This window comes from Leuresthes tenuis, unplaced genomic scaffold, assembly GCF_036924035.1.
Source record: "Leuresthes tenuis unplaced genomic scaffold, fLeuTen1.0.hap1 SCAF_17, whole genome shotgun sequence".
In the NCBI taxonomy this organism is placed as follows: domain Eukaryota; kingdom Metazoa; phylum Chordata; class Actinopteri; order Atheriniformes; family Atherinopsidae; genus Leuresthes; species Leuresthes tenuis.
In genome coordinates this window covers 15,113,351-15,130,971 of record NW_027325371.1, presented here as the reverse complement: position 1 = coordinate 15,130,971, position 17,621 = coordinate 15,113,351, and the positions used below count along the sequence as shown (strand labels likewise).

At 38.8% G+C, this 17,621-nt stretch overlaps 1 protein-coding gene across 4 annotated transcripts in view; it reads left to right on the top strand.

The window, feature by feature from the left end:
* Nucleotides 1-17,621, top strand: part of cacna1ia (calcium voltage-gated channel subunit alpha1 Ia) — a 76,875-nt gene that overhangs the window by 38,443 nt on the left and 20,811 nt on the right. For all 4 annotated transcript variants that reach the window (XM_072368984.1, XM_072368983.1, XM_072368982.1 and 1 more), the window contains exons 16-29: nucleotides 70-170; nucleotides 1,333-1,456; nucleotides 1,661-1,729; nucleotides 3,367-3,545; nucleotides 5,238-5,364; nucleotides 5,674-5,799; nucleotides 5,928-6,017; nucleotides 6,142-6,334; nucleotides 7,040-7,191; nucleotides 8,138-8,247; nucleotides 11,003-11,136; nucleotides 11,501-11,571; nucleotides 15,331-15,409; nucleotides 16,438-16,559. In XM_072368984.1, coding sequence (XP_072225085.1) covers nucleotides 70-170; nucleotides 1,333-1,456; nucleotides 1,661-1,729; nucleotides 3,367-3,545; nucleotides 5,238-5,364; nucleotides 5,674-5,799; nucleotides 5,928-6,017; nucleotides 6,142-6,334; nucleotides 7,040-7,191; nucleotides 8,138-8,247; nucleotides 11,003-11,136; nucleotides 11,501-11,571; nucleotides 15,331-15,409; nucleotides 16,438-16,559 — 1,677 coding nt within the window. The remainder of the gene's footprint in view (nucleotides 1-69; nucleotides 171-1,332; nucleotides 1,457-1,660; nucleotides 1,730-3,366; nucleotides 3,546-5,237; nucleotides 5,365-5,673; nucleotides 5,800-5,927; nucleotides 6,018-6,141; nucleotides 6,335-7,039; nucleotides 7,192-8,137; nucleotides 8,248-11,002; nucleotides 11,137-11,500; nucleotides 11,572-15,330; nucleotides 15,410-16,437; nucleotides 16,560-17,621) is intronic.

The following is a 17,621-nucleotide window of genomic DNA, read 5'->3' as shown; positions in this document are numbered from 1 at the left end:
GCAAAGTGCTGTGTGTCTCTGCTTGGCTGTGTGTGCCTTGATGTGCTCTGATATGTGCGTTTGTTCCAGAGCTTGTGCTTCCGCATCCAGAAGATGTTAGAAGCATACAGACCGGACTGGTGTGAGTCGAGAGAGGACTGGTCCGTCTTCCTTTTCTCCCCACAGAACAAGTAAGCCACCACAATCTATTTGCTGTTTCCATCACGTTTAGTGATGGGGGGATTTGCTTTGTTCAAAGTTTGTGCTGTTTTAAAGTGAGTGTCCTATCTTTGGTGGTTATCAAAAACAACCAATAATGCAATGAAAAGGTGTACGGTCTCATTTTTGCCATGGCAGAATTTGAAGTGGAAGCAGATTGATATAAAAAGTTAGTCATTTCCAAATTGAGCCATAACAATCTTTGGTAAAATTGTAAAAATAATAATCTAATAGCTTTTTTTGAGTAATCCTGCGAACAGACAGACATCCTCTGCCTAGGGTGAAAAATGTACTTCGCAATTTTAATCAAAGCAATCTTGTTTCACACTAAGTTTTATTAAATATGGTTTGTTTGTTTTTGGACAAGATGCACTGAAATCATTACATTCTGCCCGGACTTTCGTTACATTGGTTCAGAAATCACCACAGGTATATTCAACTAAACCAAACAAAAAGATCACAGCCACTAAAAAACACGCACAAAACCACAAACTTCTGTTCGATTGCAAGGAACAGGCCTCAGGGGATACATTGTTGATGCCATAAAGTTTGTGGTGATGTTTTGCTGTAATCTGCATGACGTGATTGACTCATTATAGTTGAGTATTTCAATAAAAGCCTTTTGAATATCTCCATGTGTTCCATTTAGAATTAATTTGATTTCTCTGGTAGTTTATTCATTTTCATCTTTAGTCTGTGTATCATCCGTTCCAATAAACACTGCAGCGGAGATATTTAATTGCTTTTTGGCAGCACCTACTGTCACATGCACAAGTTTTCAAAAACATATTCAGTATTTATATGTCCTATCTCTTTTGCCACCTCCTCCCCCTTTCTCTGTGTGTTTCTCTCATATCCCTCTATTCTCCTCTCCCAGCAGAGCATGGTACTCGGGAGTGCTGTGCTTCTGAGAGTGCTGTTAATGTAATTTGTTTTGAATTAGGAGCAATGTAAACAGGGGCTGAATGAGGCTATTTACTCAGCTAGATGTGAGGGTGCTTCCGAGCACAATCGGAGAACTGGCTTCCATTTTGATTGGATAGAAGTGGTTTATAGATAATTTTGTGTCAGCTTCTTTTTTAGGATAATTACAAATGCAAACTTATCCATGTTCATTTTCTTATCTGCCCTCAGGTTCAGACAGATCTGCCAGTCCATCATAGCCCATAAGCTGTTTGACTATGTGGTGTTGGCCTTCATCTTCTCCAACTGCATCACAGTGGCTCTAGAGAGGCCCAAGATAATGCAAGGCAGCTTGGTAAATCCATCTGAAATGTGTGCCTATGTGTGTGTGCTAGAATCTACAGGGCTGCTCCTGTATGCGTTTTTGTACTGTAAAAGTATTCTCTGATGATACATTCAATTTTATCTAAACGGTGCAATAAAAAGGGTTTTAAAACCCCTTATTGGCCTGTTTCCTGTTTGAGACTCAGACCTCCCTTCCTCTGTTTTGTCCATGCAGGAAAGAGTCTTTCTCACCATTTCCAACTACATCTTTACTGCCATCTTTGTGGGCGAGATGACTCTCAAGGTAACATTTTTTATAACCTGTCTCTTTATTACTGCCAATGCAGGCCCCACACACAGACATATTTTGTGGGTGTGTGTATGTGCGTGCGTCTGTCTCCTCCGATGTCTTCTGGTTTGTCTGTCTCTGTGAATCACTTCAGTGCTCCCACAGCTTATCCTCTTCCCTTTCCTTCTTTCGAAGCAATTCCCATGTTCCTTTGGAGAATGGAGCAATTAAGCAATGTCATTAATTACTGGCTAGTCTACTCCTATAGATGTATTCCAGCACTGCCCCCGCACTCTGTCTCTCCTCCTTTCCTCTCCTACATTAAGCACGCCTTTTTGTAAGTCTGCGTTTCAACTTCCTTAGGGTCGCTCTGTTCTCATTAGTCCTTTTTTTAGTCCTCGATCTGTTTGTTTCCCCATCTTTTGTTTCTTTTAGTTTCTCTCTCTCCCTCCTCCACTGTTTCTGCATTCTCTGGGAAAAGCTATGGCACAAGTGGGCCATCAATTATGCACTACTACAATCAATTATTAACCAATCCCAGCCCGTCAAAGAGCCACAGACTTGTCAGACCCCTGGCCACGCAGTACATGCACCCCTTTGTGTCTCAGTGTGTCTGATCTTGTGTATCTCCACCATAATGTGTGTTGGTGTGTGTTTGTTTGTGTGACATTAATCTCTCCATAGGACTCTGCCATGTAGAAGATGCAGCCAAACAAATGCACCACACAGCAGGGTTGGAGAATCTGTCATTAGTATGATGCATCTTTTAGCAAAATGTTGCGGCATATATTCCTTGGTTTTAATGATTATAATAGATCATTTATAAAACGGTTTTTTTCATATTTGCTTTCTACAAACCATATAGATCCTACTGTAGACACAAAGTCAAAACTGCACACTTTACACACACTCGTTAGACATTTTGTTGATTTTATTTATCACTGAGGGTATTTCACATGTTGGCATTCAAACTTAGTTTGCCAGACGCTGATCCTTCGACCAATTTGATGTTTGCACACCAGCCCCCTCGGTCCTTTTAAGCTTTGCCGAACACTTGGCAAACAGCTTCAAATGTCATCAGCAGATTTTTGCCTAAGCAGGCATTATGCTACCAGGACAGCTTTGCAGGACACAGTATCCATCTGTGTGCCAGTATTACAATGCCTGTAAAACATCCATCCCTCACTTCTAAACTCACAGAGGGATAATAGTTTCATCATCTGTCAAATTGCCTCACACAATGTTTTTGCATTAGCTGAGGATAAAGGGATTGGCTTTGGGGTCATAATTACTGCACCAGCAGGAAACACTCCAGCTCTGATATCTGTTCAGATGCCTGCTTTGGTCGCTGTAGCTATACATCCATACTCATAACAGGGGCCATTTGTATATTATGTAAGCTTTATATATCCTATGTTCCACTTGTTGTTTTAGATGTCTGTAACATTTTATTGTTGTTCTGCTACAGGCTGATTTGTCTACATGTCATCTCATTCTCATGTCATTTTTAGTCCACCTCAAATTGTTTGCTTTTCGAAACTTGGTCAAAAACTAACATTATGCAACCATCTGTGATTGTGTTTGAGTTTCCATGTTAACGAAAAGCGAAGTCTATGTTCTTAAATACTGCTTCACTTCTCTCTTGTCTTCAGGTGGTTTCCATGGGTTTGTATGTGGGGGAACAGGCTTATCTCCGAAGCAGCTGGAATATTCTGGATGGATTCCTGGTTTTTGTGTCATTGATTGACATTGTTGTGTCTATGGCGGGAGGGGCTAAGATACTCGGTGTGCTCAGGGTCCTCCGGCTTCTCAGGACACTGCGTCCCCTAAGGTACACATTAAGGCTCGGCACACAGAGCATCATATTTTTGCAGTTTTTCTTATGTATTAAGCATTTTGATCCAGTGAGTATTTCCTTGTGCTAATCCAAATTCACGTTGACATGTGTTAGCTTGTTTTTCAACAGTACTTGTTGCCTGTTAAAATAGAACTGGGTTGACACTTTGACTGTGTTATTGTTGTGCAGAAAAGAAGGGAGTTATGCTATACAAATCAGAAACCAAACCATCGGGTCCCTTCATTATCAAACTTATACAATAAATCACCTTTAAAGTAAAACTTACGTGAGGCAAACATTACATTTGCCACTGCACAGTATAGATCTTGTTGGCTACAATTCGAAGAGGGTTACACTAAGTAAATGAGCAAAAATCATCAATTGTGTTCACAGACAGGGATTTCAGGAAATGCTCCAGAGCCCATGCAGTAAATTTCCATGACAGAATCTTGCTTGTTTTTAATGCAGCGCAGCCTGAGGGCCTGAAGATCACAGGCTTCAAATATTGATTTCCAGCTGTGTCCCGCATTCACAGAGATGTCTCCAGACTCTCTTTTGATGATATTACATTCCGTAGATGATGAAATATTCAAAATCAGTTTTAAGTTCAGAAACATCAAGCTGAAATTGCAGCACAGTTTGCAGATGCAGGATTTTGCAGAATGTTGAACCTTTGAGATACTGTCTAGCTAAGGTGCTCTTTTCATTCATTTTTTTTCCAGCATCCTGATTTTTTTTGGAATAGTTGTCTTAATTTTTAACAGAATTTTTCCCTTAACTTTCACATTTTTGTTGACTTTTTTTTCAACCCACTGTAGTTGGGTGGGTTGATTTCACTGTAGTTTTACAATAAGGCTATCCAATGTAAAAATTATTATCTGCCATCCTTATTTTCAACCTAGGCAACATTCATACTGCAAAAGAAAGGATTTTGGTGGATCATCGGCTGGCCTGTAATACAAAGCAAAACTGATCCAGTGATAATAAAGAGCATAACCGTAACTGCAAGGCTTTATCTAATGCAGAATATTTGGGAGGCTTAATCAAACACTTGACACACCTTAACGAGTATATAGTTAAATGGCACGCATGCATGAATGAATAAATCACAGGATTCAATATGACTTTGATTAAGAATTACCAACAAAATGTCTGCACCCACCTTTCATTCAGATAGCATAAGAACTGTAAAGCATTGATGAAATATGGTCATTATTTAGTTGGTTTGTTTATTTTTATCATTTCGGCTGTTCTCGAAATGACCCCTTCACTGGCCCAACCTTGTCTGAACGGTTTCAATCTTACAAATTCAAAATGTTATGAAAATGACAGCAGGGCCAGGCTCTGCCTGCAGACACATTCAAAATCCATTTATTCATCCACTTATTTAACAATTGCAACAGCAAGCAGAAAATCTTGACATCATTTATAAACCAGATTCTCTGTAATTACTTTGTTTTCACCCGTGAATGGTACAATTTTCAAGCCAATCAATGCATTTTTAAAGATGTTATACTGGACCAATGACATGCATCACACCAAATACCTAAGATGTAGTACAGAATATATACCGATAGGAAAACAAAAAGAATAACTGTTTACCAAAAACATTTTCATAAATCTCACGTCTTAATCCTATTAGTTTCTGTATCATAAATGTCTTTTTCTTTTGTCTGTCATCTTCAGAGTGATTAGTAGAGCTCCAGGACTGAAGCTGGTGGTGGAGACCCTCATCACTTCCCTAAAACCCATTGGCAACATTGTTCTAATCTGTTGTGCATTCTTCATCATCTTTGGCATTCTTGGAGTGCAGGTAGGGAACGGTGCACCGCTGTCTTTAACTCAACCTCTATAATGTATCCTGACACATTATTATCATTAACTTTTTTAAAACATATCATTGTCTCCCTCACTGCCTCTCATTAGCTTTAAATCACAAAAACATCCCTTGCATTACTTCTCTTAAGTAAAATTTCACTGCCTTTACGCTTCTTATATAACAGTAGATCATTTCCTGTGAGTTCTTTGACCAGCTCATTATTTCATCTCATTAGAGTAATCCGCAATGGCTCATTTCTCAAGAGTCAGATGGCATCAAAATCTTTTTTATTTCTGCTGACAGCTATTTAAAGGCAAATTCTTCTACTGCCTCGGCCCTGATGTCAAAAACATCACTAACAGGTCTGACTGCCTGCAAGCCAACTACAAGTGGGTCCACCATAAGTACAACTTTGACAACCTGGGACAGGTGATGGTCACGTGTGTTTCTTGACACATATGCCAAGCAACGTATTGGAATGTTCATATTTGAAAGAATAATTCCACTTTTTAAATAAATTGTATAACCGTACCTTTTACCCACCAACTGTTGTCCAGGCTCTGATGTCCCTGTTTGTACTCGCCTCCAAGGATGGATGGGTCAATATCATGTACCATGGCCTGGATGCAGTGGGTGTAGACCAACAGGTCTGGATGGGAGCAAACGTGTTTTTATGAAAAAGATTCATGCCACAATCGTTACTATATAGAAAAACACTGGCACGAAACACTATTTTTATCCCAGTAACCCTTTTTCTGCTTTGTGCTTCAGCCAGTAACCAACAACAACCCATGGATGCTGCTGTATTTCATCTCCTTCCTCCTCATCGTCAGCTTTTTCGTCCTCAACATGTTTGTTGGTGTGGTGGTGGAGAACTTCCACAAGTGCCGCCAGCACCAGGAGGTGGAGGAGGCCAAGAGGCGTGAGGAGAAGCGTCAGCGGCGCATGGAAAAGAAGAGGAGGAGTAAGCGTGAAGACTAAGAGGAGAGAGGAATACAATAGGAAAAAGAATACCAGCACAGGAGCAAAACCACAAAATCATCAATACAATTATCTTGAGTTAGCTTGAATCATATCTTCAGTCATCACACATTATTCTACAATGACAAAGCAAAAAAGAAAAGCTGTTTTCAAAAACTTCAAAAACTTGCTGTTTTCTGCTCTATCAAGAATATAACACAGAAATACCCACTTTTCATAAGCATTCAAACCCTTCTCTCAGTAAATACTTACAGCAGTCATTTGTCAAAATAAAAATTAAAAAGATATATATATATATGATTATATAATTATATAAATCATAATGAAAGTACTGTGTGAAGACAATGAGAAAAGAAATTGATTTTATCTGAAGAGTCAAAACATAAAACTTGATCTGAAAAAGTTTAAGTAAAACAATGTGCATGTATAGAGCCATAAGATAATTGTGTCTGTCTTAGTGAAAATAGAACAACCAACTCTGACTATTCAGGGAATTAAAGCATAGTCTAAATGTTTAAATTTGTATTTCCAAGCACTTACTGCCAAGCAGGTCTACCCGGGAAAAAATATCTACTATGCAGAAGTTCACGCGTTTAACTTTCTTGCAGAAAGCTTGGATTTTCTTGAATTTACGTTTTATCTAAAATGAATTAAAGTTTCAGTAATAAATATTTTTTCCCCTAAACAGAGGCCCAGAAGCTGCCTTACTATGCCAGTTATGGCCACATACGCCTGATGATCCACACACTCTGCACCAACCACTACTTGGACCTTATCATCACCTTCATCATCTGCATCAACGTTATCACAATGTCCTTAGAGCACTACAATCAACCTCACGTAAGAAGAAATACCTGTGTGTGCAAAGATATGTGTGTATTTGGTGCCTGTGTGGAAGGGTCAAAGCACATATCATGTCACATTTAAGGAGTGCAGCTGGAATAGCTCTTGCTATGCAGGTTAGCTTTTTTGTTTTCCAGGTTTAGCTCTGCTTTTACACAAAGTAGAAGTAGATATGTGCCCTTTTTCCCCTACATCAATCCACACCTTCTCTTCAAACAGCAGCATCTTAAAAAGGCCCCAGTGACACCACTGACCGGTCAACCACCATGACACTGTGTCCAGCCTCTGTAGCCTGTGTTGTGAGATGCTGCGTTCCACACAAAGAAGCTGTGATTGCGCTGCTGATTTGACGTGGGCTGCTGTCAGAGTGGTGTTAGCTGTACAGTCCACGTATCAGTCCATTCATGTGTGGTGAATGGAGGCTCAAAAGCCTAAAAGCACTTTTGTGTGGGAGAGGAAAGTGATTATCTTGAGATAAGACGCCTGTTTGACCTTTAAAATGGAGCAAGCTTTCTCAAACTGACCGAGCATCAGATAAATATCACAGGTCTTAGCTGTATTTGTCAGCTGTTGGTCCTGACATTTGGCAGCCTCCCACTTGTTAGAAGACACAGCTCTGTTTATGAAAGGAGGAAACAGTCAGCTAACTAATGTAGCCTCTGCAGAAACAGGATGCTGGACTGGGTTTGAAACAATTCAAACATGTTTGACTCTGGATATTTTTAATACTCTGCTAAGAATGTATGTTTTTTTTTAGGGAACACTCTCTGAGTGTGTGCGAGTTAGGAAAGGAGAATGCTCTGATGTAGCCTGTAGCACTTTTGATTTTGCTCCATAAACAATTGGAACAATTCCCCCTGCTGATGTTGCTAACACGGTTATTCACTCTATCACACACGCACGCACGCACACACATGTGCTTCTCTTTATTCTCTTTTTCCAGTCTCTGGATCTCGCCCTCAAGTACTGCAACTATTTTTTCACCTCCACTTTTGTGCTGGAAGCTGTACTCAAACTCATCGCATTTGGATTCCGCCGCTTCTTCAAAGAGAGGTATGGTGTGTGTGTTTATGCCTGTTGCTTTTGCAGTGTAATTTGCATGAAAGTGTTTTCCTGTGTGTCCACATCTAAGTGTATCTTTGTGCTTGTTAGCACATTGTATCGCTGTTTACTCTTGCATACTTTTCATACAACAAAGCTTGGTAGCTTCAAATCTCCTCTTTCCACTCTGAGACACTTAATCTGCATCAAAGGTGATTAACAAGAAGCACACCTTGGATTAGATGATGAAAAGCGAGTTTTATATCATTAAAAATGACAGTCATTCTACATTTGTTTGTCTGTTAGGCTTAGTCACTTATCACAAACGTGATTACAAAAATTTTAAACATTAAATCCACTATCAAAGCTCCATGCAATTGCTTTAATCTCTTTATTAAACGTAATATAAATAGTGCCACAATAAACAGTTATTTAGTTCAAAGTGTTTCTGCATAAATCCACATTTCCCTTTGATCACTAGCAATGGAATAAGGACTAGCAGCTTTGAATGCGTCAAGGATTATGAAATATGTTGAGGTATTTGAGCTATCCCCTAGAAGTTGTGGTGGTTTTTTTACAGACACAAACCTTATTGTAAATGTGCATTCCATGTATTTACACAAAGAAGCAATACTTAGTGACCACCATGACAGTTTACTGTCGTCTCATTTCAGTTATTCCATGCTACTACAGTCCCCGTTCCCAAAAGTTTGGGTTTTTGAAAATCTCATAAACCAATGTTTAATCTAAAATTGAACATAGAAAACACATCGAATGCTGACAGTGAAAGAAGTAAGAAATGGCCAGAGGAATATATTTCATCTAATAAGATTAATTGCCAACTGCTCAGGAACATGATTGGTTATTTAGAAAATAGAACACTGTAGAGAGGCAGAGGCTCTGAGAAGTGAAGATGGGTGGAGGTTTAACAATCTACAAAGAAAAGTTGTCGACAAATTGAATAAATGTTCTCCGTGACATAGTTTAAATAACTCACTTTCAACATTTACTGTTTTCTATGTTCTGTTGGTTTATGAGATTCTGCAAATCATGTCAAAAGCTTTGGTTTACTTTTTACATAACGTTTGCACAACTGGCATTGTTTAAACTACTTTAAAAGTCATCCATTGTGACACCTTGTTGGCTAATGAGAGGATTTTTGCCTCACGGAGACTAATTGCCAGGAAATTCTGTACATGTGATACTGCTGCACTTAATTTCACTCGGCTTATGCTCATCTTTATTTGACCTGCATGATAAGAACACCTCAGCACTGTTCACCCACTGTAGCTCCAACTCATGTGCTCAGTGATGAGACTGATGTCTCATTCTTTTCAGGGATATGCGGTGTCTGATTAAGGCGGAAACAGATTTGGAAGCTTATATTATTCTGATGGCTGTCTAATGTCATTGACCTATTTTAGTTTCTGAGAAGAAAGGACAGAGCAGGAAACGATAGGTGGAGAAATGGTTGGCGAGAAAGCTAAGTTGGGAGAAGGAGAGAGGAATGCAGAGGGCAGATAATATGTAGCAGGGAGCCTGGATTGATCAAAGACAAAAGAGGAGAGGGACAAATGAGAGATGAAATTAGATGAAGATGAGCGGATATGGTGAGAATTTATCACACAGTTATCAACTGTCTCTTTTTATGTAGTGTCAGCAACAGCCACGAGCAGTCATTGCACACAGTGTGATTTATAGGCTGGGGTGATTCTCAGGCCAGCTGTTGAACTGGGTCAATGGAGTAGAAGTAACACAAAAACAATAAAACATGTCCAACTGCAGGCAGAGTAAGTTTCCTGGTTTGTGTGTGCTCTGAGGCTGAAACTGAGGAAAACCTTCACGTGAGATGCATTTAATTTAATGCTTTGATTAGCAAGAGTTTGGGGGGCTTTTTTCTAGATCATATGTGGCTGGTTGAGTGTCTCTTTTTGATTTGTTTAAGCGATAACATGGCCGCAACATCAAAGGATATCACACCCTCTGTTGCTCTTGTGAACAGGTGAGCAGACTAATTTCATGAGGGAGCAAAAATGGAAGATAGGAAGTACACCCACTGTCAGGCACTCTCACAACAGAGGCAAACATGATTAAATGCTTGATAATAATGAGTCACAGGTGGCAAGTGATACATTGTTGTTAGTGGCATTTCAAATGAGAGTTTGGTGACAATCTTGACAGATGTTGTAGCATGTTGGGTGCATTGCTGTGTGATATCTGATATGCATCAGATTTCCTGTCATAAGATCTCATGCAGTCTTTGATAAACACTGTATTTAAATGTGTCAGTCAGTTGCTGCCAATAGTATATGAGTGTCAGTGCAGCAACAGCTCTCATTCTTTCTGAATGAGGTTTGGGTCTATGTAAAACATTCCCAGAGATTTAACAACAGTTGGACAGTTTATTCGAGATGAATACAATTCTTACCCTATTTTCAGATGTTGCACTGACTGTAATGTCTTACCAGCTGTTCACCTCATGTCCTCAAGCCTAACTGCAATTGCTGCAGCGGTGGCTTTATTGCAGCTTTTGTTGTTGCGACTTCACGGTGTCAATGTGTGTGTAAACCTCAAAGTAAAGTAATATCTCTTATATATTTATATTTTTCTGGGAAAGCTGAGTGTGATCTATAGTAGAAATCAACAAGTCAACTGTTTACATCTACAGGAACTGGTCTCTTGACTTGACACTGTATGAAACATTTATTCCTACTATCTTGCCAGAGCTCTGGTGTGATTGTTTTCATTTGATTTTTTTTTTCTCTAGGTGGAACCAGTTGGATCTGGCCATCGTGCTCCTGTCAGTAATGGGTATCATTCTGGAAGAGATTGAGATCAGTGCTGCTCTGCCCATCAACCCCACTATCATCAGGATCATGAGGGTGCTGAGGATAGCACGAGGTACACATGCCACACATTCTAGAAATACACGTACACATCCCTGTGCCGCCACACTTCGCTTACATAGGGTATTGATTTGATCTTGTTAGTGTGTTAAAATGTAAGTGTTTAAACCGTGAACGACTGTTGCAGGTCAGTCGGCTGCATACCAGCTATTTTCTGAAGTGTATTTTTTTTTTTTGACACACTTGTGCCTGTATGTGTGTGTGTGTGTGTGTGTGAGAGTGAGTTATAGAGCGTGTTACAGAAGCTACAGTTATGGACTGACCTTTCCACGGTTTAAGTTCCCATTTTGTACATAATTGAACCTGGGGGATTTCCCCCTAATTTGCCTCTGATTTCTCTTTCTTACGTGCACACACAGTGCTGAAGCTGCTGAAGATGGCCACAGGAATGAGAGCTTTGTTGGATACAGTGGTCCAAGCCCTGCCTCAGGTACAACTTTTACAGTGTCTGTCACTCTTCTTTTTTTTTTTCCTCTCACAGGCACAGGCCGCATATTCCCAAGAGAAACCTGGTCAGTCTCAATAGTCTGGGAATAGGGGCCCTGCTTCTCTTTTTCTGTTGGCCTTTAGGCAACTCTAATAGATGACTCATTCCCATCGAAGACTAGGAAAGTTGAACACAAATATGTGTGCACTTGCGCAGAACGCAGCATTTGTCTGTTCACTTCTAGCACCATGGAGAGTACCTAGACTCCCACTGAGACCACAATGTGCTAGACACCATTCTTAAACCAATCTCCACTTATTTCATTGGTGCATTGTCTCTCTTATTTCTCCAAAGCTATTAAAGAGCTGTTCAATTGCTAAATAAAGGTACTATGCATGTACTTTGTTGAATGACGTTATGATTTATATATTCAAAAGGCACAGTCAGTTTGATGTGCTCCCCCCAAGAATCATGATTCGATCATTGTGCCAATTTTTATTCAAATAAGAATAATACTGAAATAGATAATGTTTATATTTTTTTTTTTACCCCACATAAAGTTTATTTAAGTTTAGTTACCCAACAAAGCCAAAGACGAATTATTAAAACCATCAGAAATTATATAAACTTAAATAAAATAAAACAAGCACACCTGTAAGGAAATAATGACATCATGACATCAACAACAAGGTTGTTTCACAGAAATTTGAGCACAAAAAGCAACAATTCAAAAACATACGTTTTGCAAGGGTATTTGGGATTATGGGCACAGTACTGAAGTGCAACAGAGCACATATTTAGGCTGGGGTGGATTCTTTATTTTGTATTATTATCATAGTAAGGCAGAATTTTGAGGAAGAGCAGTAGAGTATCTGAGCTTGAAAACAAGATATGGTTTATAGTCTACAGCACAGAAAAAAGTTTTTTTTTCATAATTCGTACCCTTTAAATAAGCACAGCATCCAAGGATGATTCCATAGCAAAGCAAGAATAGTTAGCAAGCTAGCCAGATGGTATAGTTGACTCATGCCAAGGTCATGCAAGCTGGTATTTGTAACATGACAGTAATTACAAAAAACATACACCGTTTATTACTTTATTAGATTACAATCTACCTTCCAATGCTAAAAGTGATTTTTTTTAGTAATGATAGCAAATTTTTGGAATTGTTTTTTTTTCTCCATTTGTGTAGAGAGCTAGTTGAGAATAGATGCCATTTTTCACATCTGTACAATAAATAAGTAGCCAGGGCATGCTGCCAGTGAGCTTATCCAAAGTTAACACAGCTGAGCTCACTGTCACCATCTACAGTAGTGTTCTGACTACAGTTCTACTGCATGGTCATTAGAGTGCAATGAATCATTTCATTTCTGTCTGTAGAAATCTGAAGAAGAATGTAAGGAAGCATCTTTCCAAGAAAAAGTAATACTAGATTGAAAAGGTGCTGTCTCAAGACTGACAGCTGAGGTACAAAAACAGAAGTGTCATTCATAGACATGCCTGCTCACACAAACACGCACACGCCTTAATACACCCATCTGATTCACTGACCATCAAAATAAGATAAAGCAAACAGAGAAACAGGTGGCATGGGGAAAAGAGAACAGGCAGAGGTGGGGGAGAGCAGGTTCCTTGTTTTTCTTTTCTTATTGATCTCTCTCTCATTAACACAAAGCCTTTTGCTCTGTCCCAAGGGCAGCCAGGGAGGTAATTAAAACTAGGGTTAATTAAACAGTTCCACAAAGTCTCTTTGCATGCGTATGGGTGTGTGTGCATATAGAGGTACTGAAAGAATGGGAGGTGAAGTGTTACACCTGGTGACAGAGTTTACCCCAGGTGATATATTATGTTATATTTCAAAGTGAAAATGAAATGTTGTGCTGCCAATTTTATTTCATTACATCACATAGGATACTGAGGACAGTATTGACATTTCAATAAAGGCTGCAGGATCCAATTGAACAAGACAGCAGGCAAATACTTGATATTGCTATGAGATGGCAAGGAATAAGCAACAATACAGCAACTATGGCACACAGCTCCAGATGTCTCATTAGAATAATAATTGATAGAGACAGAACATACTCCAAATACTAAATGGTATTAGCACGAAAGGTTTAATGTGTTTACCTGAAATGGCTGAGAAACCTACATAATCTCATTTGGATCAATGGATCCAAATCCATTTATTTAATTGTGCTTCAAAATGTAGATGATATTTGGGTGTTCGTATTCACAGATCATCAGAACAATAAGAGAAAACAGGATCATTTTTCCAAAAATGCCTTGAACTCAGTGTTCTGCCCTTACAGTTGAAAGATTTGCAAAACTTGCTTTTCTTGAAACTGCATTTTTCCATATCTCGATGTCCTCGGCCCAGGTCACTTAAACCGCAGACTATTGAGCAGTAGACCAAAGTGATTATTAAGAAAGAAACATTGGTACCTGATTAAATCCAGTTGAGGATTTGATAATATCCACTGGTTTCCTGGGTGAGACTATTTTTATTAATTGCAATTGTAATGAATTGGAGTAAATAGGATTTTGATTAGATTTAATTGTACTGAGTGATGAACTTGTTTACTTGCTCTGGAAGGTGCACTGAAATGCACAATATATATACCCTGAATTTTTCTGCAAATTCTAGACAGGTAACATTTAAGTTTAATGTATACTTAATCTAATCTAATTGTAATCATTAGATTTATTACAATTGTGTCATTACGTTTTATATGGTATTACATATTATCTTTATGTTAGCTTTAAACAATGCATTGTGAAAATTCTCCTCATTCCCCTACACCTACAGATAATTAAAGACCTCCTAAATCCTGGTTTAAATAGAGCCAACATAATTTAATTAAACATTTCAGCATATTTTTTGTCTATAAGCGTATTTTGAATGACTGTTATTTCTGTGTAATTTCTTTGGGGCGAGCTCATAATGTCGATGCATTATACTTAGACCGAGCTTCACAAAGTAAAAAGCTAATCTGGAGCATATTTTGCTGGAAAAACAGGTGGAGTTTTAATACCTTTCTTTTGAACAAATGTAGAATTAGAGCAAGCAGCATCCGTGGACATGTCCACATGACCTCAATCTCAATGGAGCAGTGCTTATAGTAATAGAATTATGTTGGTAATTAAGGGTTTACGGTAGTGCATCATCATCCACATAAATTGTATTAACAGGAGGTTGTTTAGTTCATAGAAATTCATAAAGCATGATCTCAGAGGAAGTTGTGCTTCAGTCTGCTGACCCAAACAAGGTGACATGAGGACAACATGACAAAAAAATGTTTAGTGTTGTAATCTTATTATCCTATGTTTACTCTGTATCAAAAGCAGCTTTCATACTGGAACTAAATGTAATGCTTTCGATGAAAGAATTCCTCAGCATTTGGCCTGCTTAAAAATCAGAGGACACTGTGCAACTGTAAATGTTGTAGAATGGCTTCTGTTATCTTGTTGCTTGAATTATTTGAGCATTATTTATTACAACGGGCAAGGAAACGGCCTTTGTGGTTTTTGCAAATTAATTTCACAACAATAACCAAGAGCCTGCCAGGCTTAGTTTAAAAGATTGTTATTGCTGTTGACTAAAAGCACATATTTTACATTAGATAGCCAGAGGATAAGAATGTGCTGCGTATGTCAGAATCCAAAAAAAAAAAACAGCTTAAAACAAATGTGTAATATGAGAACTTCTTATCTGGGTCTGTGTGTGTGTGTCCTGTGTGTGTGTGTGTGAATGTGTTGCAGGTGGGTAACCTGGGTCTGCTCTTCATGCTGCTGTTTTTCATCTACGCCGCCTTAGGAGTAGAGCTTTTTGGAGAACTTGGTGAGTTTGTACGATGTCAAGGTACAGTAGTACAAAGGACTGTATCAGAAAATGTAAGGATAGTTTTAAATGATTTATTCCATTATCTTTGGTCAATTGTAAAGACTTGTGACTGTTCAGTGGGATTTTATCAGGAATTATTGATGCCGGTAGTTATGACTGTGTCACATTTATTGTTCCTTTGATAAACAATGAGTATCAATTCAAAATTCTGGATTTTTATAGTTGTACAGATTTTCTTTTTGATACAAAGTGTATTGACCACAGTTATATGAAGGGATTCTCTCATTAGTCAAAGAAGACATTTTCAACACAGTAACATAATAGGTGTAAAGCAATTAAAAATCAACATACAGTATAACAGCATTTCCCAGTGAATGAGTAGAATAATGGATACATGTTTCAATGCTGTCATTATAGTGAACTCTGCCAGTACAAACAGAAACATAAGGTCTTCTATTTACTTTGTTATAAAAACCTTCTTATTTTCTTTATCCATCCTTTATTCAGTTTCAAAGCATTTTCTCCACAGCCATCAGGGAATAACCGCAGTGTCCAGTATTATGACACATAAGCACTGTCCCAAAATATCCACACTGAAGTTGGAAGTTATATATCCCACACTGTTTCATTTCTCTGGTGTGCTGCAGCTGTTGCCCTTGTCAGGAGACAGGATTAGTGGCTAATGCAAGTGTTGCCTTCTTGAGGCTATTCTACAGATTATCTCTTGATATAAGCTCCAAAACAAATAGATTGATTCGATTACGTTGCTATTGATTTGATAGCAGATTGTGTCTACAATGGATTGACTTCATCCAGGCTGCTTAGTGACAGAAATGGTGCCTGTTTGTTGCAGTTTTTGGTAACGTTGCATGTTAAATGTGGATAAAACTCACAAGTCGCTTCTTTTTCATTATCTCCTCCTGTTCCCTTTTCTCTTTTATTTGTTCCTTGTCACCACTTTTTTCATATATAACCTTTATCTCTCCTAATTTTGCTCCATCAACCAACCTCACTCTTACACTCAGTTTGCAATGAAGACTACCCTTGTGAAGGTATGAGTCGTCACGCTACCTTTGAGAACTTTGGTATGGCTTTCCTTACCTTGTTTCAAGTCTCCACGGGCGACAACTGGAATGGCATCATGAAGGTACAAACTTATATTCATCTGGATACTCACAGTTTTAATCCACTTTAGTTTGTGAAAAATTTTAGTCTGTTACTTTTAGTGAACATTTAGTGTGCATACGCTATTGTTACTTGACAGTACACTGGGTAGCAGGCAGATTTCACGCAAGCCTGTGTTCATTTGTCTAATGACAAGAATAACAAAACCTTTGAACAAAAAAAAAGACTGAAATGACAGTATCAGATTGATAAGGGAGAGTCTCCACTTTATTGTCACTGATAAAAATGAATTCTGCTTGCTCAGCACAGGGATCACTCCTCACTGAAGGGAAGGAGAGTAATTGCCTCATTGCACACACACATAAAAACACCAATTTCCCCTGAGCTCCCATCCACTACCACCAGCAGCTATCCCATCTCCTTCATGCACCTATGCTGAGAGAGGAGCAGAGATAATGCTGGGGCAGATTGGCACACATTGGATACATGTAGTGTTAATGGTAGTAGGCATGAAGCAAGCCAGCAGGCCACAGATGCTACCCCTCAGAGAAAATCTCTGCAATTTTAGACATTAACTTACTACCCGGGCTGTGAGAGAAGTAGACCTGCTTTGGCTTAGTCAGAAACAGGTAATGCTGAGTTGGAATAAGTGATGCACTTATGATAGCAAAGAGAGAGAACACTGAGGGAACGTGCACTTTCCCTCAATAAAAGGAGGTACAAGCAAACTTGTAACAAGAGGGAAAATGAAAGCAGTTATTTTGCTTTCTACCATTTAGAGAGAAAATGACTGCAAATATGAAAAACATGATGGGAAAACAGCAAGGGAGCTGCTGTGTGTGTGTATGTGTGAGAGAGAGAGAAAGAAAGAAAGTGGCTGATTAAGGTGAGGGAAGGACTAACATATATAAGGAAAAAATACGGAAAGTGGATGAATGCTGAAATGGAAAACATTTTGTGATGGAGCACGATGTGTAAATGTCAAAGCAAATTAGATAGAAAAGACCAGCTTCAGCTCAGAGGGCTAAAATTTTTGTGTGGTCACAGACTTGGTGAGATGTGTGTACTTCCTCCAGAAAACACT